This window comes from Protopterus annectens, chromosome 11.part0 (genome assembly GCF_019279795.1).
Source record: "Protopterus annectens isolate FY-2018-M chromosome 11.part0, PAN1.0, whole genome shotgun sequence".
Classification (NCBI taxonomy): Eukaryota; Metazoa; Chordata; order Ceratodontiformes; family Protopteridae; genus Protopterus; species Protopterus annectens.
Window position 1 is genome coordinate 157,782,501 of NC_056745.1, and position 24,270 is coordinate 157,806,770.

Consider the following 24,270-nt stretch of genomic DNA (forward strand, 5'->3'; position numbering starts at 1 on the left):
CTAGCCATTTGAATTTCAGACTTCACATTCTTCTGAAAAGATAGACTGGGCTCTTCCTTGTAAGATTTGTGCTTTTCTGGCAAGTGCCAGAGTAATAAATTTGCTAAATAATGACATCCATTTTGAACTTCAAACTTTATACCCTTCTCAAAGTGCACACAGCTCTGTTCCACACAACGAGTGCGGCTTGCATTACACTGACTAAATAATGACAGCTATTAGTTTCAAGCTTCACAGCCTTATGACAACACATGCTAATGCAAAACCTGTCATTCTAGAAACTTTTCAACTCTACAAGAGTTGATATTTAATATCTACCACCCATTTTTGTTCTCTTCCTCCTAAAATATGCAGTTTCCTGTCAATGACATCCATTTGAATTCCAGACCTCACAACCATCTGAAAACTTGCTATTTCGTTTACTGTAAAATTGTGTGTTTCTGGCAAAATGCTTGAATACTGCAGTCAAAAAATAATGACAGCCACTTGAGTTTCAAACTCTATACAATTCCAATTCCTGTACTAAGAGATCGTGACCTAAGGTTGCACTAAATGCTTCTGAAAACAGTAAGCTGAAATACCTTACTCGTAGCATTATTGGCATGTTTATTCTTTTATCTGTTCGTACTCAAGACATCTAAGGTATATCAAGTCATACTGTTGTGTGTGTGTGTGTGTGTGTGTGTGTGTGTGTGTGTGTGTGTGTGTGTGTGTGTGTGTGTGTGTGTGTGTGTGTGTGTGTGAAATTTAATTTAAAAAAAATTAATAAAGTCTTTGGTATATTTTCAACAAAGTAGCTACAAGTGACCCTGCTGGTATCTGTTTAAGTTAATTATTCTGACTTTACAGGACTAATGTGTATCTTGTGTGAACTTAAGCTGGAAAAAGTACAGTTATGTACACTTACCATAAATGCAGATGTTCAAGTGTATTAAGTGCGAGTTTTTGGCCTGGATGAAAACGATGGCATCGGTTTAATATGCATGTCTGTAGGCCTGAATATACCCTCAGAAGCCGGTGCCTGCACAGTCACTCTGGACCTATCCAAGTAGAGACATCCACAGGTTCCCATAGTCGAAGAAGCATCTCGCTGCATACCAGACTCCGAATGGATCTCAGTAGAGGCCTGTGAATCTGAAGTAGCGGGTAACAGGGGGCTGTGAAAACACCTCACTGAGTACCGGCGGACTGGCGACTAGCTTAATGGAAGTGTCGACGGCAGTTTTGGACCTATGCTGTTTCTGTCTTTATCCTTACCTTTTTAGGAAGAGCGGTAGTTGGATGGCTTAAAGCCATTTCGGAGTACACAGAGTACGAAAGTAATTGGCTGCAAAAATAGCCTGACGACTAATAGTTCGGGCGTTTAACAAAGCACAAAACCGACAGTGAAGGACATAGTACAGTTGTGTACACTTACCATAAATGTAGATGTTAGAGTGTATTCACTGTTGCAGTCATTACATTTGAGTAATCCACTGGCAGGTTGCCCTCAGTTGGCCTGATTAACAAAGTATTGGGTCCTGCGTCAGTTGTTGTCCCTTCTTCCATGACGTCAGGGGTATAAATCATGCTGCCAACGCCATTACATCAGTTTTTCTTAACCCAGATGTCAGGTGCCCCCCAAATGGGGAGCAAATAAAATTAAAAACACAAATGTGTGTGTGTGTGTGTGTGTGTGTGTGTGTGTGTGTGTGTGTGTGTGTGTGTGTGTATATAAATCTCAAACCAAAAGCAAATGCACCAAAAAGGCTTTTAAGCATAGTAAAGGAAAGTAGAGGTATAGTCAGAGAAAACAGGGGGCTGAAGGGAGGGTAACCAGGACTGCAACAGTGAATACACTCTAACATCTACATTTATGCTAAGTGTACAAAACTGTACTATGTTCTTAGTGTTTCACTGTTGCAATCATTACATTTGGGTAGATTCCCAAAGCTATGGTTGGGAAGAGGAATTTATACAGCATTAGGACCAGCTATAAGGCCCTGCAAGACAGCAGTGGCAAAGCCAGCTCTGGATTTAGAGAAAATTGGTAAATGATAATGCTTGGCGAAAGTATATACAGAACTCCAGGTAGCGGTTTCTAGAATATCCCTGGTAGGAACACCTCTAAGAAAAGCTGCAGAAATATATGCAGCCCTGGTGGAGTGAGATCTGATCCCCTGGGGGATAGGTTTTCCATGGTGCTTATAGCAGAAATGAATGCAATGGCTTATCCATTTAGAAATGGTTTGTTTTGAAACAGCCTTCCCCTCTGCCCCAGCTGCAAATGCTACTAGCAATTGTTCAGATTTTCTTCGAAGTTTAGTTCTGTCCAAGTAGAATCTAAGCTGTCTGTGCACATCCAAAGAATGCAGAATCCATTCCCCTTTGTTCTGTGGATTGGGAAAGAAGGTTGGCAAATGAATGGACTGATTAAGAGGCACACTAGAAACCACCTTGGGCATGAAAGGATTGGTCCTCAGAGATACCCTGGCTGCATGAAAGATGATGAAAGGCTCCACTGCCATAGGGGCCTGTAATTCAGATATCCTTCTAGCTGAAGTGATTGCCAAGAAGGCTGTTTTCCAAGAAAGAAATTTTAAGTCTGCAGTAGCAGCTGGCTCGAAAGAAGACAGAGTGAGCTTCTCCAAAACAAAGTTTAAGGTTCCAGGCAGGGGTAGGAGCTCTCCTGGGTGGTCTCAAGTTCTTTGCCCCTCTGAGATACTGCTCGAGGAGGGGATGAGAGAAGAGGGGAGATTCTGTGTTATAGTGAGCTGAAATAGCTGAAGCGTGGATTTTAACAGAGGAAAAAGCCAGGCCCTTGTGAAGCATCTCAGTTAAGTATTGTAAAATCGGAGGTAAATTGGGCGCTGCTGTGCTCATCCCTAAAGATTGGTTCCAGGCACAGAATCTTTTCCATTTGTCAGCATAAGATTTTCTAGTACTAGGTCTTCTCACCTCCAAGATGACATTCATCACAGGTTTGCTGAGGGGTGCTAAGGGTGAAGTTAAGTGATCAGCCAGGCTGCACGGTTCAATGTTGGAAGCTGAGGGTGCAGAATTTGGTTCTCCTGCTGAGACAGCAAGGAAGGGGTCTGAGGCAGGTGCCATGGACATATTTGTGACACTGCACAGGAGTGGGTACCAGTGCTGGCGTGGCCAGTCTGGAGCAATCAAAATCATTCTAGGTTTGTCCTGTTTGACTTAGCAGAACATTGGAGAGCAGAGGCAGAGGGGGAAAGGTTTAGCTGAAAGACACAGCATCCACTTTCCATGCTTCTTTGTGGGGAGTCCTTGTGCAAAATTTGTTCAACTGGTAGTTCTGGGGGGAGGCAACTAGATCTATGTCTGGGCTCCCCCATTTGCTTGTCAACATGTTGAAAATCCGTGGTTCCAGTTTCCACTCGTGTGGGTCCATGAGATTTCTGCTTAGTCTGTCTGCCAGTGTATTCAATTTTCCTGGCAGGAATTGAGCTTGTAGGTGTACTTGATAGCTCAAAGCTGTGTTCCACAATGCCACGGCTAGTCTGCAGAGGGGGTAGGAATGTGTACCCCCCTGCTTGTTTATGTACCATATAACCGTGGTGTTGTCGGTCTTTACCGTTAGTTGGAAGAATGTAGTCCTTGAAGGCTGTCAGAGCATTCTGCACAGCTAACATTTCTTTTTGATTGATATGTAGGTGCATTTGATTTGGGTTCCATTTTCCCTGAATGTACTTCCCTGCCAGGAGAGCCCCCCATGCATAATCTGATGCATCTGTAGTTAGGGTTTGGGCAACAGGGGGTAGTGTGAATGAAAAGTCCCTTGTTTTGGTAGCAGGCCTCTGCCCACCATATGAACTCCAGACATAGGCAAGGTACAATAGGAATCACTGTTTCCTGGCTGTGACAATGCTGACTCCATAGACTTTTTAAATACCACTGTAGTTTCCTCATATGCAAACTTGCATATGGAATTAGAAGAATGCAGGAGGCCATGAACCCCAAGGCTTGCAGTATTTGTCTTGCAGATAGCAGGGTTTTTGTGGCCACTTCTTTGAAGTAAGTTATCAAATTAATTTGCTTCTCTGGTGTGAGGAAAGCCATCTGGGCAGTTGTATTCAAGCTTGCACCTGGGAATGTAATCTGTTGGGAGGGTACCAGTTAAGATTTACTTTTGTTTATGGTGTACCCCAGACAAGTTAGAACCTTTTTTTTTTTTTTTCTTAGCCTGCAAAATGCAATTACTGGAGCCAGGCACTTTGTGAATACCCTGGGCACAGCAGACAAGCCAAAGGGCAGTGCAGAGAACTGATAATGCAAGTAGCCTGCTTTGAAGCGTAGGTATCTTCTGCAAGATTCCCTGATTGGGATATGCAGGTAAGCTTCTTTTAAATCTAGAGTTGCCAACCAGGCATCTTTGCCTAGCATAGGAAGTAACTGGTGAAGAGTCAGCATCTTGAATTTTGGAATGCCCAGAAAGGTGTTTAGAGTAGACAGAGCCAGAATTGGATGCCATGATTTGTCTTTCCTGGGTAACAGGAAAAGCCTGGAATAGAAACCTTGTCCCTTTTCCTCTTCTGATACCGGTTGAATAGCCCCCATGCTTAAGAGGGAAAGTACTTGTTTTTGAGCCTCTGCCCACTGATTATGGAGGCAGGTCTGGCCACCCATTTGGCATTGGCAACGTGTGGAGATGAAATCTGTATCCCTGGGACACTATATTTAAAACTCATTTTTCCTGGGTTAGGAGTTCCCAGTTTCTTGCATGAAGAGCAATCTTTCCCCCAAAGGGGTGTCTAAAAGGTAAGTGCATGGTAATATTAAAGGAAAATCATTGAGATGGTTTACCATATGGGGGTGGTGTCTTGTTATTTCCAGATTTGGAAGTAGAGGCCCCCCATTGCTTAGTTCTGAGAGTCCCCTGGGACTGAAACCTGGTGTTTTTTGTGGAGTGTCTGGGCTTGGCTTGAGAGGATCTGGAAGGAGCTGGAAAGGACCAATTCTTAGTAGACCAGTGCCTACTAAATCTTGAAGGCTACACTTGTAAAAAATCTTTTACAGTTTGCATAGATTTAGCTTTATCCTCCTCCTTTTTTAGAACTTCTTCAGCCTTATTGCCAAACAGGCAGTCCTGATTTAATGGAGCATCCAACAATTTTGCTTTAACATGACCAGGCAGAGATTGCTCCTTAAGCCAAGCATGCCTTCTAAGCACAGACCCAGTAACAGCAGCCCTGCAGGAGGCCTCTAAAGAATCAAAACCACATTGCAAAGTATGTTTTCCAACTTGTTCAGCAGAATGCAATAAATCCTGTAAATCTTTATTTTCCACACAGTCAGAAATAATCATTTTCTGTTTAAGCAGTCCAATAATATGCTGTTGATATTTTAACATATGAAATTGGCAGTTTAAAGCCCTGATTGCCAAGGTTGCAGAAGTATAAGCCTTTTTAACCCATCTATCTAGCGCCCTGGAGTCTCTAGCAGAAGGGGTAGGATTTTTAGCAGTAGAAGCCTTAATGCCCTTGGGCTCCTGAGAAATGGTTTCTGGATCCGCAACAGGATTTTTGAAAAGGAACTTGTGGGACTAAGGAACCCTGTAGTATCCGTTAGGTTTACCAGGAGCCAGAGGCAGAGAAACAGGGGCCATACTGGATTCCGAAAACACATCAACAATGTCTAGTACAGCAGGTATAGCCAAAGGCCTATGCTGAGGTAGAAGAAGGAAATCCCTAAGCCTCTTTTTTGAATCAGAAATTTCCTGACTTTCCCAGTGGAAATGTTCCCTTAAGGTATGTAAATTTTCCCCAAAAGAAAAGTCCTGGGGGGGGCAGAGGGAATGGAATCCTCTGCATCAGAATCCTCATAAGTATGGACAAATCCATGTCATTAGAAGAGTCAGAAGAAACAGAGTCCTGATCAGAAGATTCATAGTCAAGCTCAGCCCTAGGCCTCTTAAAAGGGGGTGGTTGACTACACTTAGAATAATTAGATCTTCAGCCATTTTGATCATTTGTTTTTTAGGCATAGAGGCCTGAACATGTGGCCTGGGCGTTTAGACACAGATTGAGATTTAGGCCTTAGTATTGAAGGTGGAGACGGTTTAATATGCAAGTCTGTAGGCCTGAATACACCCTCAGAAGCTGGTGCCTGCACAACGGCTCCGGACCCATCCAAGGCAGAGACATCCACGGGTTCCATAGGGGAAGCATCTCGCGGCATACAGGACTCTGAATGGGTCTCAGTAGAGGCCTGCGAATCAAAAGCAGTGGGTATCAGGGGCTGCAAAAGCACCTCACTGAGTACCGGCAAACTGGCGACTGGCTTAGGAGAAGCGTCATCAGTTTTGGACCTCGGTGGCCTGTCTCTGTCTATCTTTGCGTTATTTCGAAATCTCAGTAGTCAGATGGCTAACAGACGAGAGTTCTGGATAATTAAACCGAGAACCAAAATATTTAGAGGCAAAAATGCACTGATGACGGATAGTGCGCTGATTAAATAAAGCACAAAACCTACAGCAAGGTACGTCGTGGTCAGGGCCTAGGCAAGGAATACAGTGCAAATGAAAATCTTTATGAGGTATTTGCTTTCCACAAGTAATGCAATTATTAACTTATACTGACATCGGTAAGGAGCAAGAAAAAAAGTTTCCCCAACAGGGTACTTAGCTTTAATTGAAGACTTTGGTTCTGAAACTCAAAAACGAAAATTTCAGGAGTCAGTTGACTGGCACTTGCGAACTGCATCTGGCACCACATGGCAAGGCTGATGTAATGGCGTTGGCTGCATGTTTTATACCCCCAATGACCTGACGTCCTGGAAGAAGGGACAGCAACTGATGCAGGACCCAAGACTTTGTTAATCAGGCCGACTGAGGGCAACCTACCAGCAGATTACCCAAATGTAATGACTGCAACAGTGAAACACGAAGAACATCAAGTAGGGATCTGTAGGCTGCCAGAGCGTGCTGCACAGCTAGCATCTCTTTTTGGTTGATGTGCAGATGAATTTGACTTGGACTCCAGTGGCCCTGAATGCACTTGCCGTCCATGTGTGCCCCCCAGGCATAGTCTGATGCCTCTGTGGTTAGGGTCTGGACGGCATGGGGTTGAGTAAAGAGCAGTCCCTTGTTGTGGTTGCATGCTGCTGCCCACCAAAAAAACTGTCCTTAGACAGGGTATGATAGGAATGATGGTTTCCAGGTCCTAAGAATGTTGGCAACAAAGACTTTTTAAATACCACTGAAGTTTCCTCATATGCAGTCTGACATAAGGAATTAGTAGGATGCATGAGGCCATGAACCCTAGGGCCTGTAGGATTTTTCTTGCGGATAGCTGGGTTCTGGTAGCCATTACAGTAAAACAGTCTGTCAGATAGGCTTGTTTTTCTGGAGAAGGGTATGCCATCTGGGATGCTTTGTCCAAGCTTGGTCCCAGGAATACAATCTTTTCATTGATGGTGTACCCCAGGGAGGTTAGAAGGTTTTTTTTACAAATGTCAGATGCCGCAACAGCAATTTCAGACTGTCTGCTTGAATCAGGCAATAGTCCAAGTACAGGTAAATTTGAATATTTCTGTCTGCAGTAAGTAATGGCTGGGGCCAGGCATTTTGTGAATACTCTGGGAGCAGTGGCTAAGCCAAAGGGAAGTGCAGAGAACTGATAATGCACAGATCCTGCCCTGAAACGTAGGAATTTCCTGCATGACTCCCTTATACGGATATGCAGATAGGCTTCTTTTAAGTCTAGAGTGGCTAACCAGGTATCTTTGGCTAGCACAGGTAGAAGCTGCTGCAGGGTGAGCAATTTGAATTTTGGTACCACCAGGAAGGTGTTGAGAATTGAACGATCTAGGATTGGGTGCCAAGTGCCCTCCTTTCTGGGTACTAGGAAAAGTCTGGAATAGAATCCTTGACCTATCTTTTCCACAGGAACAGGCTGAATCGCCCTTAAAGATAGCAGGGATTGAACTTGGTTTTGTGCCTCTGCCCACTGGCTTGAAGGTAGGTCAGGGAACCCTGTTGGGGTTGGCAGTGAATGTAAGTAGAATTTGTACCCCTGGGATACAATGTTGAGGACCCATTGGTCTTTGGTGATGGAAATCCAGTTTTTTGCATGAAGGGCAAGTTTTCCTCCTAGGGGCACAAGCAGTTGGGCAGAGGTGGGGAGTGCAGTAGAGAAGTCATGGAGAATTTTTTCCATAAGGGGGTGGCTTAGCACTCCCTGCATTAGAGGTGGAGGCACTCCATTGTTTAGATCTCTGCATACCCGGAGACTGTAGTCTGGGGGGGGGGTGTCTGTCTCCCCTGGGTCTAGTTTGAGATGGCCCTGAGGGGGCTGGAGAGGACCAATGTTTTGAAGGGCAATGCCTACTGAATTTAGGAGGCTCTACTTGCAAAAATTCTTTGACTGTCTGCATAGATTTAACTTTTTCTTCCATCTTTTTAAGAACCTCTTCTGCTTTGGTGCCAAACAGATTGTCCTTGTTCAAAGGAGCATCTAGTAACTTTGATTTGACATGGTCTGGCAAGGTCTGCTCCTTAAGCCAGGCATGCCTTCTCAGTACAGAACTAGTGACTGCTGCCCTGCAAGATGCTTCTAGGGAGTCAAAGCCATACTGCAATGTATGCTTGCTGACTTGGCTTGCAGAATGCACAAGCTCTTGCAATTCTTTATTTTCTGCACAGTCTGTAGAGGTAGATATTTTTTGCTTAGGTTCTATAACATGTTGTTGGTACTTCAGCATGTGAAATTGACAATTCAAAGCCCTAATGGTGAGAGTTGCAGAGGTATATACTTTCTTACCCAATCTGTCCAAAGCTCTGGAATCCCTGTCCGAAGGGGTTGGGATTCTTAGCTGTAGTTGCTTTGATATCTTTAGGCCCCTGGGAGATGACCTCTGGGTCAGCAGTAGGATTTTTGAAAAAGAATTAGAGAGAGTCAGGTACTCTGTAGTACTCGTCTGGTTTCCTAGGAGCAGGGGGTAAAGTATCAGGAGTTAAACTGGATTCCATAAAGACATCACCCATAACATCCAGGACTGTGGTAATGCTAAAGGCCTATGTTGTGGCAAATCTGGAAATTCTCAGAGTCTCTTTTTGGATTGAGGATAATCTTGGCATTCCCAATGGAAATGCTCTCTTAAAAGTATATAGGGTTTCACCAAAAGAAAAGTCCTCCGGAGGAGAGGCAGAGGGAATGGATTCCTCTGCATCCAAATCCTCATAAGCAGATAAGGGCATGTCTTCATAATCAGATGCCTCAGAGTCGGACTCTGTCTGTTCAGGCTGCTGGGGACTGGTCTCTTTTCCTCTTAGTAGGGGAAGGCTGGCTTCCCCTAATCAGCATAATAAGGTTTTCTGCCATTTTAAGAATTTGATGTTGTGGCAAGGGAGCAGGTGCATGTGCTTGGGTCTTCGGTTTTCTAGGCATAGCTCGTACTCTTGGACTTAGAAACTCTGTAGTTTTAGACAGAACTGAAGATGCGAAGGAAGTCTGTTTGTGTCGAACATTGGTAATGTGAAGTACTTCCTCAGAAGCCAGTGCCTGCTCAGTGGCTCCGGACCCATCCAAGGTAGAGACATCCACAGGTTCCATAGTTGGAAGAGTCTTGCGGCATACCGGACTCCAAACGGGTCTAAGTAGAGGCCTACGAATCCATTGAAGCGGACTTCAGGGGGTGCAAAAGCGTCTCACTAGCGACTAGCTTAATGGTAGAGTCGTCAGCAGCTTTGGACCTGTGCGGTCTGTCTCTGTCTTTATCCTTACGTTTTTTCGGAATATCTGTAGTCTGATGGCATACCAAAACCATTTTGGAATACGGAGATAGAGAACTAAAGTATTTAGCGACAAAAAGGCCCAACGACGGACGTTGAACAAGGCACAAAACAGACAGCGAGTTATGTCATGGTCTGGGCCTAAACAGGTGACGCAGTAAGAATGAAAATCTCGGTGTGATATTTGCTTTCCACAGGTAAGACAATTGTTAACTTTTTCTGACATCGGTTAGAGCAAGAAAAAAGGATCCCCAATGGGGTACTTAGCTATAAAAGACTTCAGGATGTTTCAATTCGTAAACTAAAACCTCAGGTAGCGGCCGACCAGCACTCGTGCGAACTGCTTCTGCTATGGGCTCCTCAGCAAGAAAGACTGATGTAATGGCGTCGGCTGCCTGTTTTTATACCCCTGATGACTGGACATCAGTCCTAGATCGACAGCAACCGACACAGAAATACTAAGTCTCTGGTATTCGGGCAGGCTGAGGACTACCTGCAGCCAGCTATTCCAAGTGTGATGACTGCAACAGGGAAACACAAAGAACATCAGGCAAATAGATGTGTGATCCAGCTAGTAAAACCAAACATCTTTAATAATGTGAATGATAGTCACATTGTACAGGGATCTGTAGACATGACAAGAACTTTTAGAACTGCAAATCACTCACTTTTACTCAAAGTAGGAAAAAAAGTTTGGAAATAATACCTCTGCGGTTTAAAAGCAAAATAGAAACTTCTGGGGTATCTTCCAATAACACATTCAAGAACTTGGTACCCTCAATTATTCCGGGGTCAGTTCTCAAATCACTTCTCTTCCCCTTCTTTATTAATGACAAGCACAGAACCTGTCCACCATCAATATAGCAATATGCACTGATATCCTATTTATGGACTTTAAATTCATCACCAATCTTGAACACACTCAAGATGTTTCACTGCCCTACGCAATTGGACTGAAACTTCTAGTTAATCCTAGGGAATATAGCGTTGCACTATTTAGATCATGACTAGGAATAAACAAACTTCCACTGATGAAATAAAAACAAAAATGAAAAAAAAATCTTCGTCCCCAACGTCACAGAAAGTACAGTTGTGTACCTACCATAAATGCAGATGTTAGAGTGTATTCACGGTTGCAGTCATTACTCTTGGGTTATCCTGCTGGCAGGCTACGCTCAGTCGGACAGAATTCCAAAGTCTAGGTCCGGCATTGGTTGCTGTCACCTCTTCCCTGACATCAGTGCTCCAGGAGTATAAAAGATGCAGCCGACGCCATTTTCTTCAGTTTTTCTTGCCCCAGATGTCAGGTGCCCCCAAATTGGTAGGCTGAAAATATGCCAATAAAAATGCATGCACAAAAATAACATTTCCTTCATCTGCAAGCAAATACACCAAATAGGTTGTATAGGATAGATAGGTGCAGATAAGTCCCAGCAAAGAAAAGAGGGATGGTGGGTGGGTAACCTGGACTGCAACAGTGAATACACTCTAACATCTACATTTATAGTAGGTACACAACTGTACTATGTTCATCATGTTTCACTGTTGCAGTCATTACTCTTGGGTTGAATCCCAAAGCTGAGGAAGGGTGGCTCGGCTAAATAGGGTTAGGAGAGGATATGAGGCCCTGCAGAACTGCAGTGGCAAAGCCTGCTCTGGACTTAGAGTAAAGAGGTAAGTGGTAGTGCTTTGTGAAGGTGTGCACTGAACTCCAAGTTGCAGCCTCTAAGATATCTTTGGTTGGTACTCCTCTGAGGAAGGCGGCTGAAGTGGCTGCTGCTCTGGTGGAATGTGTCATGTTGAAAATAGCAGAAATGGATGCAATGGCCTATCCATTTAGAAATAGTCTGTTTTGAGATAGCCTTTCCTTGCGATCCTGCAGCATATAGTTGCTCAGTCTTTCTGAAAGCTTCAGTTCTGTCCAAGAAGAAGCGTAACTGCCTGTGTATGTCCAAAGAATGCAGAATTTTCTCACCCTTGTTCTGTGGATTAGGATAAAAGGTAGGCAAGTGAATGGTTTGGTTAAGGGCCACACTGGACACCACTTTAGGCATAAATGTAGGGTTTGTCCTCAGAGAAACCCTGTCTGGATGAAAAATGATGAAAGGTTCGACAGTCATGAGTGCTTGTAACTCAGACTCACCTTGCAGAGGTTATTGCTAGGAGCAGAGCTGTTTTCCAGGATACGAATTTTATATCTGCTGTTGATGCTGGCTCGAAAGGAGGCAGTGTGAATTTTTCCAAAACATAATTGAGGTCCCAGGCCAAAATTGGTGCTCTCCTTGGAGGTCTAATGTTTTTGGCCCCTCTGAGGTACTGCCTTATTAAAGGATGAGAAAAAAGATAGGTGGTTCCATATTGTAATGGGCTGAAATGGCAGAGGCATGAATCTTAATTGATGAGAAAGAAAGGCCTTTGGTTCAGCATCTCAGTTAGGTATTGCAAAATCTGAGGGATATTTGCTACACATGTGTCACTGCCTTGTTCCTGGTTCCAAGCACAGAATCTCTTCCATTTTTCTGCATAAGATTTTCTGGTACTGGGCCTCCTGGCCTCCAAGATAACATCCATAACAGCTTTTGAAAGAGGAGTGTTCTGAATGGCTACATTATCCTCCATGCTGCCAGATTTAAGGTTCTGAGTTGGCTGTGCAGGATCTGATCATTTTGTTGGGTCAGTAAGTGAGAAGTTTGAGGCAATATCCATGCTGGACCTAGACAAGCTCTTTAGGATTGGGTACCAGTGCTGGCGCGGCCATTCTGGTGCAATCAGTATCATTTTTGGCTTCTCTTGTCTGACCTTTAGGAGTACCCTGGGAAGGAGAGGCAGTGGGGGAAAAGCATATACCATAAGAATTTTCCAGCTGAAGGACAGGGCGTCCACTTTCCATGCTTGCTTGTGATAAATCCTTGTGCAAAATCTTTGCAATTGGCAGTTGTGAGGGGAGGCAAATAGATCTATGTCTGGGCATCCCCATTTCCTTATAATCATGCTGAAGACTTGTGGGCCCAGTTTCCATTTGTGGGGATCCATGAGCTTTCTGCTTAGTTCGTCTGCCAGAGTATTTGTTTTTCCTGGCAGGAATTGTGCTTGCAGGTGAACTTGAAAAGCCAATATTGTGTCCCATTAGGTCATTGCTGGTCTGCAGAGGGGGTAGGAATGTGCACCTCCCTGCTTGCTTATGTACCACATGACCGCAGTATTGTCTGTCTATCAGTAACTATCCTGGATGAAGCAAGTCCTTGAAAGCTGTCAGGGCATTTTGAACAGCCAGCATCTCTTTTTGATTGATGTGAAGATGCATCTGGGTTGCAAGCTATGTGCCCTGAATACATTTTCCTGCCATATGGGCCCCCCAGGCATAATTTGATGCATCCGTTGTCAGTGTCTGTCTGTCTGTGGATAATCTGAATGGCAGTCCCTTGTTGTGGTGACAGGCTTCTGCCCACCATCGAAACTCCTGTTGCAGGCAGGGAATGAGTGCAATTACTGTCTTCAGATTGTGGCAATGCTGAGTCCAAACACTTTTTAAGATACCATTGTAGTTTCCTCATATGCAGTCTGGCATATGGAATTAGTAGAATGCAAGATGCCATGAAAACCAAGGCCTGCAGGATTTCTCTTGCAGATACGTGGGTTTTTATTGCCAATTTCTTTAAGTAAGTAGTCAGTTGCTTTTGTTTGTCTGGCGTGAGATAAGCCATCTGGGCAGTTGTAGTTAAGCTTGCACCCAGGAATATTAGCTCTTGAGAGGGCACTAGTTTTGATTTCTTTTCGTTTACTGTGTACCCTAGGCCAATTAGTAATCTTTTTACAAACGCCAGATGCTACAGAAGAATGTCTTTGTTCTCTGCTTGAATTAGGCAGTCATCCAAGTAGGGATATATTTGAATTCCTTTTTGTCTGCAAAACGCAATTACTGGTGCCAGGCATTTTGTGAAGACCCTGGGCGTAGTAAATAAGCCAAAGGGCAGTGCAGAGAATTGGTAATGCATTGAGCCAGCTATGAATCTGAGGTATCTTCTGCAAGATTATCTGATTGGGACATGCAGGTATGCCTCTTAGGTCCAAAGTTATGAGCCAAGCCTTCTTGCCCAGCATGGGCAGTAGCTGCTGTAGAGTCAACATCTTGAATTATTCTATTTAGTATAGACAGGTCCAGTATTGGTCTCCAGGTTTTGTCCTTTCTGGGTACTAGAAAGAGTCTGGAGTAAAATCCTTGCCCCTGCTCTTGTTGTGGTACTTGCTGAATGGCCCTCATTTCCATGAAGGCTGTAATTTGTTTTTGTGCCTCTGCCCATTGATTGTGTGGCAGGTCTGGCATACCTTTTGACCTTGGTAGGGTATGAAAATGGAACCTGTAGCCTTGGGACACTATGTTCAGGACCCATTTGTCTTGGGTAACCATCTGCCAATTTGATGAAAAAGTGCTAGTTTTCCCCCTAAGGGGGCTGCCAAAAGAAAAGTGCTTGGATCTGGTACAGGAAAGTCATTGGGACCGTTTCCTGTAAGGTTGTGATTTGTCTTCTCTGCTTTTGGAGGTAGGAGCACCCCATTGTTTAGGCCTGTATGAGCCTTGGGGCGGAGATCTGCCTATGGGATGCCTGTATCTGACTCTTTGTGGTCTGTCTGATACTGGAAAGGATCAATTATTAGAGGGCCAGTTCCTGCTAAACATGGGTGGCTGTACCTATAAGAAACCCTTGACTGTCTGCATGGATTTTGCTTTATCCTCCATTTTTTCAACACCTCTTCTGCTTTAGTACCAAACAAAGTATCATGCTGTAATGGTGCATCTAATAATTTTGCTTTAACATAATCAGGGAGATTCTGTTCCTTTAACCCAGCATGCCTCCTAATAACAGAACCTGTAACAGCGGCCCTACAAGAGCCCTCCAGTGAATCATAACCACATTGCAAAGTATGCTTTCCCACTTGTTCAGCTGCATGCAATAAATCCTGCAATTCCTTGTTCTCTGAACTTTCAGTATTTGTCAACATTTTCTGTTTAAGCAGTGACATTAAATATTGCTGATATTTAAGCATATGAAACTAACAATTTAAAGCCCTTACAGCCAGGTATCAGAAGTGTAGATTTTTTTTCCCCATCTGTCTAGTGCCCTAGAATCCCTATTAGAGGGGACAGGTTTTTTTGCAGTGGAAGCTTTAACCCCCCCCTTTGGGACCCTGAGATATAGTTTCTGGGTCAGCAGCAGGGTTTTTATATAGGAATTTATGAGAATCTGGGACCCTATAGTATCTGTCTGGCTTAGCAGGTGCAGGGGGAGTCAGGGGACAGGCCGGACTCTGAAAATACATCATCCACATTGTCCACAATGGGTGGAATAGCAAGGGGTCTGTGCTGAGGAAGTAGCAGAAAGTCTCTGAGCCTTTTCTTAGATTCAGAATAATCTTGGCTCTCCCAGTGGAAATGCTCTCTCATGGTATGCAGAGTTTCCTCAAAAGAATAATCCCTCAGGAGGAGAGGCTGAAGGAATGGATTCTTCAGCATCAGAATCCTCATAGGGAAGCATGGAGTAATCCCTTTTCAGAAGAGGAATCAGAGGAAATAGAAACCTTATCAGAAGAATCATATTCTGTCTCTTGCCTAGGCCTCTTATCAGGAGGGGGATGGGAGCCCCTGATCAAACTAATTAGGTCTTCGGCCATTTTGAGCATCTGTTTTTTAGGCATGAAGTCTGAGAAGGAGAATGCTGTACTTGTTTTGTTGTTTTTAGAGCTGCTTTAGTCTTAGTCTTTGAAGCTGAAGATGGCTTAATATATAGTTGTGTAGGTCTGAAGACACCCTCAGAAGCCGATGCCTGCTCAGCAACTCCAGACCCATCTGAGGGAATGATTTCCGAGGGTCCAATACCTTGAGTTTCCAGAGGCCCAGTCGGCTCCACGTGGGAGTTGGAAGTGGCCTGTGGCTCTGAGGTAGCGGGCGCCAGGGGCTGCAAAAGTGTCTCACTAAGAACCAGCGATCGGCCTAGCAGACGCTTCGTCGTCGGTTTTGGACCTTGGATGCCTATCCTTTTCCTTATCCTTGCATTTTTTGTAAACTCTGGTTGTCGGCTGGTCCGACGGCATTATATAATTAAATCTTCGGCCAAAGTAATGAAATGCAAAAGCGAACAGACGCTTAATAGTGCGTTGGTTAAATCTAGCACAAAACTGACAGCTAGCAACTTTGTGGTCAGGGCCTAGGCAAGGAATACAGTAAGAGTGAAAATCCTTATGAGGTATTTGCTTCCCACAAGAAATACAATTGTTAACTTTTTCTGACATCGGTCTGGAGCAAGAAAAAGTTTCTAGCGGGGTACTTGGCTTTAATGAAGACTTCGGTTCTGAAATTTGGATTTGAAAATCTCAGGAGTCGGCCGACCGGCACTTGCGAACTGCTTTTGCTTCGGGCACTGCACGGCAAGAAAGACTGAAGAAAATGGCATTGGCCGCATCTTTTATACCCCTGGCGCACTGACGTCAGGGAAGAGGTGACAGCAACCAACGCCGGACCTAGACTTTGGAATTCTGGCCGACTGAAGGTAGCCTGCCAGCAGGATAACCCAAGAGTAATGACTGCAACAGTGAAACACTATGATCATCAAAGACACACTTAAGATCCCACCCAAGGCTTTGCACCACATACTAAAAAGGCAGTTCAAAAATATTTGCCCAGCTAAAATTATGTTGCAATATCTCCAGTCCTCTCACTCCATTTGCATATAGTGCCCTAGCAGGAAATGTTCTTGCCTCCAAAATTGAGTAAGGTCTTCCCACAACAACTCTTCACTCTAATTCCAACACACAAGATACAAAAGCCTAACAACAAAATACATAGATTTGTCATACTCGCTGATGACAACATTCACCACTGCAATATTCTGAGACACTTCAACTGGCTGTTAGTAGATACCAGCGTTACACTTGCTGTCAGTGCTATGCTATTCAAAAATAAACTATGTTAAATGTCTACCTCTAAAAAGTTACCCATCATACAACAAGACATATTCCCTTCTAGATAACCAGGAAGCATTAAGATCTCACTTTAAAACAATCACGGTGAAAAAAGCATACACTAAAGCTGGGTGCAGGCACATGGAATCATCTTTTAATACTATGATGATGGCTTTTAAAGGTAAACCCTGACTCAATAAAGGCACCTATTCATGCTTCCATTTCTCTGGACAAATTACCCCACTACTTCCATCTAATGAATTTCGCATGTCATTGTTATATTATGCCATTACTTATCAATGTAGTAAACATGCACATTTTGATGTTTTAAGCTATATGCATCTTTACTTCACTTGTTTAATCTCTAACCATAATCTGGATAATTTGATTTGTCTTGATTGTTTATTCTGAATAATGCACATCTATTTTTTTTTTTTAACCTTTTTTGGGGTCGGGGTTGTGGATGAAAAGGATCAAATGACCAGCCCAACTTACCCAGTCATCACAATGCAATAAATACTCTAGATGTGAAGTCGTCGTTGTTACCACCACCATCTCATGAACCTATTATATTTTGTCATCACTCTTGCAAAAAATTATTGCTGTCTCACTGGTTAATTACTTTAAATAACGAAGGATCCCATCAGGCAATGCTTTTTCATTCCCCGTTACAGAGGATGAATAATTGAGGCTTTCCCCACCCCAAGTTAGGACTTTTGTTGTCAACAAATGTTCCAAAAAAAAACTGACACCACCATATTGTCTATGCAACAGGCCAAACCTTAAGTGATTAAAGACTATACTAAATAAAAACTGCAAATATGTTACCTTGTCAATTAGGTTGCAACTTTTACCATCCTAGGGGCATAGTCTGCTTAACCAATACTATTAAGGAACTTTTTTCTTTAATGAAAGTTGTGCAATAAGCAGCTACTCATCAACTCTTAAGAAAAATGCAGGGCTAGTTTCCACTTCATAAACATCAAAATAGCTAAACCAAGAATTATCATGCCAAAGAAATTTGTGAATCTAATCTTCTGGGGAACCAGAACATGCTGTATGGAGTCAAGTGAAACAAACAGCAGTACAAATCAGACAGACATCGTTTTCCCAAGAACCGTCTAGAATAGTACATTTGGCCCTTTCTGCCAAATAAATTTAAAAAAAAAAAAAAATCGCTATGCCCAATTAATGGAAACAAATAAGCAGCTCTTTGGGTGCACAACCAGTGCAAATACTGAATGATCTGGACAACTCAAACAATAATGAATGAGCCACAACTCTTGCTCATATCAAGTTCAGTGTTTTTTTTCAAATATACACATAGTTGCAGACAAACTCTCTACTTCAGTATTAAGGATTAGAAGTATCCCATTTAAACACCCTACTCGCCCAATGTGATGTTAAATGACTTGCTAAAGTGGAAATTTGATTAAAAAAGTCTGGGTGCAGTAACATACTACCCAAAGAGGGAAAGCTACTGACAAGTATACATACACTGCATCACAAAACAGAAATGGTTTCATGCAACTAAAAATCATTAATATGTCTAAATCTGGTATTATATACCAGCATTGCATTACCTTGTTTCCCATTCTCTTCCCACAAGATTGATGACGACATTAGAATGGGCTAGTGCTCGCTGGATGGATTCTTTATCACGAGCATCCCAGTCCTAGCAGAAAGTACAAACATCTCAGAGTTAGAAACAGTTAATAATCAAGAGAAGAATCCATGTATGCAAACAGTGAGCGGTAGAGAGACAAACATATATCATAATCATTGAAAGCAGAAAAAGGTGAAACCATATTCCACAAGAATGTACATGAAAACATAAGCCTCGAACACTGTAGCTGACAGTATGTACAAATATGGAACAAATGTACTATGGCTAAACAAAGAATCAACTTCCACTAAATCACAATTAAAATGTACACTGTAGGAAACGCCATAAAAATACTTAATGGTGAAAAGAAAAGCCTAGTGGCTGGTTTTCACGTATATGGCAAATCATCTCTAAGAATGCAGCAAGACTGATATACTTGTCCCCATCTCTGTCTCACAGGGATCTAAACCCTGCCTGCCAGCCCCTCCCACACATTCAGAGATTGGTCAGTCTTTCAACTGCTAGAAGATACAGGCAGTGGAAGGTGGAATGAGGGGGGGGTATGCTGGCTTGCTCATCCTAGGGAAGGGAATTAGTGGTTCCAATAGGTCTATCTACATGCAACAAATGGCCGTAAGACTGGGGGTGGGGGGGGGTGGGGGTGGATGCAGGCTTGGAAATTCCAAGCTAGTGATGACAGCTCTCAAGAAGTGAGTGAGTGGGAGGAGATGAAGGTGAAAAGGAGGGCAATGGATGATCCTGCCGAGAAACAGGTGCCCATGTAGGCTACCATGTGCCGAGGCAGGACCATAACAGCAGCACCCCTCATGCCATAGACTGCTCTCACCCCAGTGATGGACAGTGAATGGGCAGTGATGTCACTTAATGGTTCACAGGGACAGAGACAAAAAGACAATGGGAAAACAACGATACATTGGTAACTGTGAAACATTTTACAATACAGTAGCAGATGGAACACACTGAATACATGAACTGCAAAAACTTGTGAAAATAAAATAGCAAAGATTACTAGGTATCATCCAACATCAACTGATAAAGAAGCAAGAGCAGCAGATATGGTATGGAGGACAAGAGTGAAAAAAATTAACTATTAAAGCTATCACAGCTTGTGACTTGTGTACTTAACAGGAATACAATGAAAATATGTTAGCAGAACTGCAGCAAAGTAGAAGATACCCAGATAGTTCCGCCAGTACTCCAGTAACCAGGCTACTATAAAAATAAGCTCTAAACATATTTAAATGTTCTACCAACAAAGCAAAAGAATCACAGAATAAAGCAATTCTGGGTACAATGTAGGCACGGATAGTCACACTCCTGACATATGCTGAAGCAATATGAAGTTCACAAACTTCAAATATTTCCTGGCTTAGGAATGAAAGTCCACTGAGTATCTACTGATCTCTTTTCCTGGATATACGAGAAGGAATTTAAAATAATAAATTTGGCACTCCGACAGGAACTCTCCAATGCTCCCCCCTCCAATAAGACTTCAGAAGGTTCCCTTCCCCAGCAAGGACTAACACGGTCCTCATGACAATTTGCTGAGAATCTTAATTAAAATTAAACTGCCTACTTGCCAATTTACTTTTATTATTCTGCCTCAAACCACCACTAATGAATGTTGCTATTCTGTGTTCAACCACTAACATGCTCCTTACCCAAGCTAGCCTGTACTGGAAATGTGTGGGTGCCTCCTCCACTAAACAATAAGGAAGAAACCTAAATCAATAGATAAACTTCTCTCTATCCAGAGAGAGAGAAGGAACCTGAAAGATCTTTCTGCAAGCCATATCCTACTCACAGATGCTGTCTGGTCAGTTGTTGCATGGTGGATGCTTTGGACAGGTCACTGAATTAAACTACTGCTCAAATGGCCTCCTGAAATATTTCTCTATACCTCACAGAAGTATGGAACTCAAATGGAAAAATATGACTTTCATCTTTCATTTAGCTCCCAACTCTTATAGCAATGTATTTTCTCCCGCAAGGAGAACCCTGAAAAAAAGTTCCTAGTAGTTCAATTCACAATCTCCATATAATGCTGAGCTCAAGCCAAGTCTGACTCCTAAATACCGCACTTGCTGCAGATCTGAACAGATTTAAAATGATTTAATTTTCCTTATATTCCAATGAGAACTCTTCCGCTATGGGTTCAGACTAGTAACTAATGTGACCGATACATAACCATTTATAACAGCAAAGTCAAAGTCTGGAAGATCCAGAAAATTATTCTCAGAGCATCAGTTTCACTGTCAATACAGAAGCAAAATAACCAGACAATCAACAAAATCAGCTGATCCAAACATGAATGAGGGATTTGAAGTGGTGAAAAAGTTATCTGACACAGAGGAAAAAAAGACAAAAGACTAACATTTTAGTTGTAATATCAAGTTCCTGAAAAATGTCCCCTCAAACGGTGAACATGGAAGGGCAGAATACTACGACCCCAAGCTCAGACTGTTACTCAAACTATTTTTCTTTCCTCAGAAACTGCTCAGACCCCCACTCAAAACATCAAGCCAATAGCTGCACGAACAAACTATGGGGAATTCGGCTCTTCCTCCCACAAGGACTCTGCTCTTCATCAGTAAAAAGTTGCCACCATCCTCCTCAGTTCCTCAGATCAAAACCCAAATAAGTATGGTTTTCTTTTCTGACATGCTGATCACTGGGCAAGTGGGGGAAATAATCTTCAGAAAGAAGCAAGTTAGTTAATGGTAAATGGACTCAAGACTCAAAATGAATGGTCTGTTCCGGGACTGAATCTTCATTTCTAATAAAACTAGGGTGGTTTCTGCTCAATTCTGAACTTTCAGAAACACTAGATTCCTCAGGTTAATATTACTGATCAGCCTTTTTTCACAATCTAATTTACTCTGGGATACTCAGAAATCTTTATACATGAAGTATATACTCACCATGCGGGAAACAGCAATAATTATGCTCGGTCGGGTTACAAACACTGCAGCTCAAGATAAAAATTTACTTAAAAGGAAACATTTTGGCTATACACCTCCCACTGCTAGATCCAAAGCTCAAAATTTTTTTTACTTGAACTCAAACATCACACAGAGACAAACAGTTAAGGTTTCACTTAAGAATCCTGAAATATCACAATCCTGAACTTTATAATCCGGAACCCAAAATCCTAAAAACTCAAAATCCTGAATCACAAAATACTGAAAATACACAGGACACAAAGAATGACAATATTTCAGTACAAGGACACAGAGGAATACAAGACAAAGCATAGCACCTTTCACCGTACTCGCTCTTGTAAGACACTCCCAGAAAACCAGGAACGGAAAAAAAATTTAAATGCACCCTTCATTTATCCGAGAAGTATAGTATGCTATGCTAAATCTGTTCAACTTTCAAAACACACACCAAAATGCTTGTAGTAGAACAGAACCACAATGAACAAAAACAACAAAAAAATCCAGCACCCAGCCTAGTGGCAAACAAGCAAGGTGTCCATTTCTGCAGTAATTTTAAGAATGAGCAGAGATTATCTGCAAAGCAATATTTATATATATATATATATATATATATATATATATAAATATATATATATATATATATATATATATATATATATATATATATATATATATATATATATATATATATATATATATATATATATATATATAGATATATACACACATATACATACACACACACACACAGTGGATATAAAAAGTGTACAGATATGGAACAAAAATAATACTTAAAATGCCAGGTTTTTGTGATATAAAAAAAATGAGACCTCAACAAATCATTTCAAAACTTTTCCCACCTTTAACGTGACCTATAACTTTCAATTGAAAAACAAATCGGTTAGGGGAAAAATATAAAAAATAAACATACAATACGCTGGTTGCATAAATGTGCACATCCTTAAACTAATAATTGTGTGCACACCCTAATACTGTGTTGAAGCACCTTTTAATTTAATTACAACATTCAGTCTTCTTGGGTACACACCTGCCATCAATTAAAGAGACTCTGATTAACCTCAAATAAAGTACAACTGTCCTAGTAGGGTTTTCCTGACATTTACTCAGTTGCATGCTACAAACAGAAAGTTCACACCAGGGATCATACCAACAGCTCTACTAGATAGGGGCCAAGGGTACTAGCTGCTAGATCAAGGGCCTAGGGAACTAACCAAAGGGGTGGTGAATACAGCACAACGTGGCTGGGCTAATATATGCCTTCGGGCAGATAGCCCAATACCTACCTATGAACCTGTGGTGTGCAGAGAACTTACAAAGCATCAAAGGGATCTCATTGTTGAAAGGTAGCAATCAGGAGAAGGGTACAAAAAAAGTTCCACAGCATTGGATATATCATGGAACACAGTGAAGACCGTCATCAAAAAGTGGCAAAAATATGGGACAACAGTGACATTGCACAGAACTGGACGTCCCTCCAATAATTGATGGACAAAAACTGGTCTGGGAGGCTGCCAAGAGACCTACAGCAACACTGAAGGAGGTGCAGGAATTTCTGTCACGTACTGGTTGTGTACTACATGCGACAGCAATCTCCCTTATGCTCCGTATGTCTGGACTATGGGGGTATGGTTGCAAGACGGAAGCCTTTTATTACACACAAAAGCATCTAGGCCTGGCTAAAATTTGCAAAACAATACATCAAGTCCCCCAAAAGTATGTGGGGAAAATGGTCTGATGAAACCAAGGCTGAACTTTTTGGCCACAATCCAAAAAGTACATTTGGCGCAAAAACATCACCAAATGAACACCATCCCTACAGTGAAGCATGGTGGTGACAGTATCATGCTTTGGGGTTGCTTTGCTTCAGCTGGAACTGGGGCTTTAGTCAATGTGGAGGGAATTATGAACAGTTCCAAATACCAGTCAATTTTGGCCTAAAACCTTCTGGCGTCTGCTAGAAAGCTAAAGATAGAAGAGGAATTTCACCTTTCAACACAATGACTCCAAGCATACATCCAAATCAACAAAAGAATGGCTTCACCAGAAGAAAATTAAAGTTTTGGAATTGCCCAGCCAGAGCCCAAACCTAAATTAAATTAGAAAATCTGTGGGGGTGACCTGAAGAGGGCTGTGCACAAGAGATGCCCTCAAAATCTGAAAGATTTGGAGGGCTTTTGCAAGGAAGACTGGGCAAATATTGCCAAGTCAAGATGTGCCATGCTGATAGACTCCTACCCATGAAGGCTGGATGCTGTACTTAAATCAAAAGGTGCTTCAACAAAGTATTAGTTTAAGGATGTGCACACTTATGCAACCAGTGTATTGTACTTTAATTTTTTTTTTTTCCCCACACAGATCCGTTTGTTTTTCAATTGAATTGTACAGGTTGTAGGTCACATTAAAGGTGGGAAAAGTTTTGAAATTATTTATTGTGGTCTCTTTTTTATATCACAAAAACCTGGCGTTTTAACAGGGGTGTGTAAACTTTTTTATATCTATTGAATATAGATATGGATATATACTTATATATATATATATATATATATATATATATAGTCCAATGTTTGCATCACCTAAGAAACTCGTTACTCAGACTCTTCAAATGCAGCCTTGTTTCCATTTAAAATAAAGAGCTATGTCTGTTAATATCAGCTAAGGAGCAAGACATTTAGAGACAGAATGGGAAGAAGAGTCCAGGAGGGGTACAAAAATACATACTACTCAAAGCAATCATTAAAATGATCATTACGATTTATACCAAAGTTACTCCAAAAAGTGATGTATGTAAATGTATCTAAAACAGGCAGGCTGAACTGTCAGTGCAAACCAACACTGAGGGCATACTCGCGTGTGAAGTGAATAAGGCATACCAAGTTTGCTTTGAACAGAAAAGCTACGTTACAAAAAAAAGTTATGTACTCACCATAACGTTCCATCTGAGTAGTTATACATAATTTTTCTGCAACCTGTGGGTATTCGGATCCATA

General features: G+C 42.2%; 1 protein-coding gene across 1 annotated transcript in view; it reads right to left on the reverse strand.

Annotated features, from left to right (window-relative positions):
* The window catches only part of NDUFA9 (NADH:ubiquinone oxidoreductase subunit A9), a gene marked incomplete in the record, with an annotated part of 561,760 nt that overhangs the window by 354,438 nt on the left and 183,052 nt on the right, over window positions 1-24,270 (reverse strand). Inside the window, 1 exon segment of the mRNA XM_044087558.1 lies at window positions 18,277-18,368. Within this exon segment, the coding sequence (XP_043943493.1) occupies window positions 18,277-18,368 (92 nt within the window).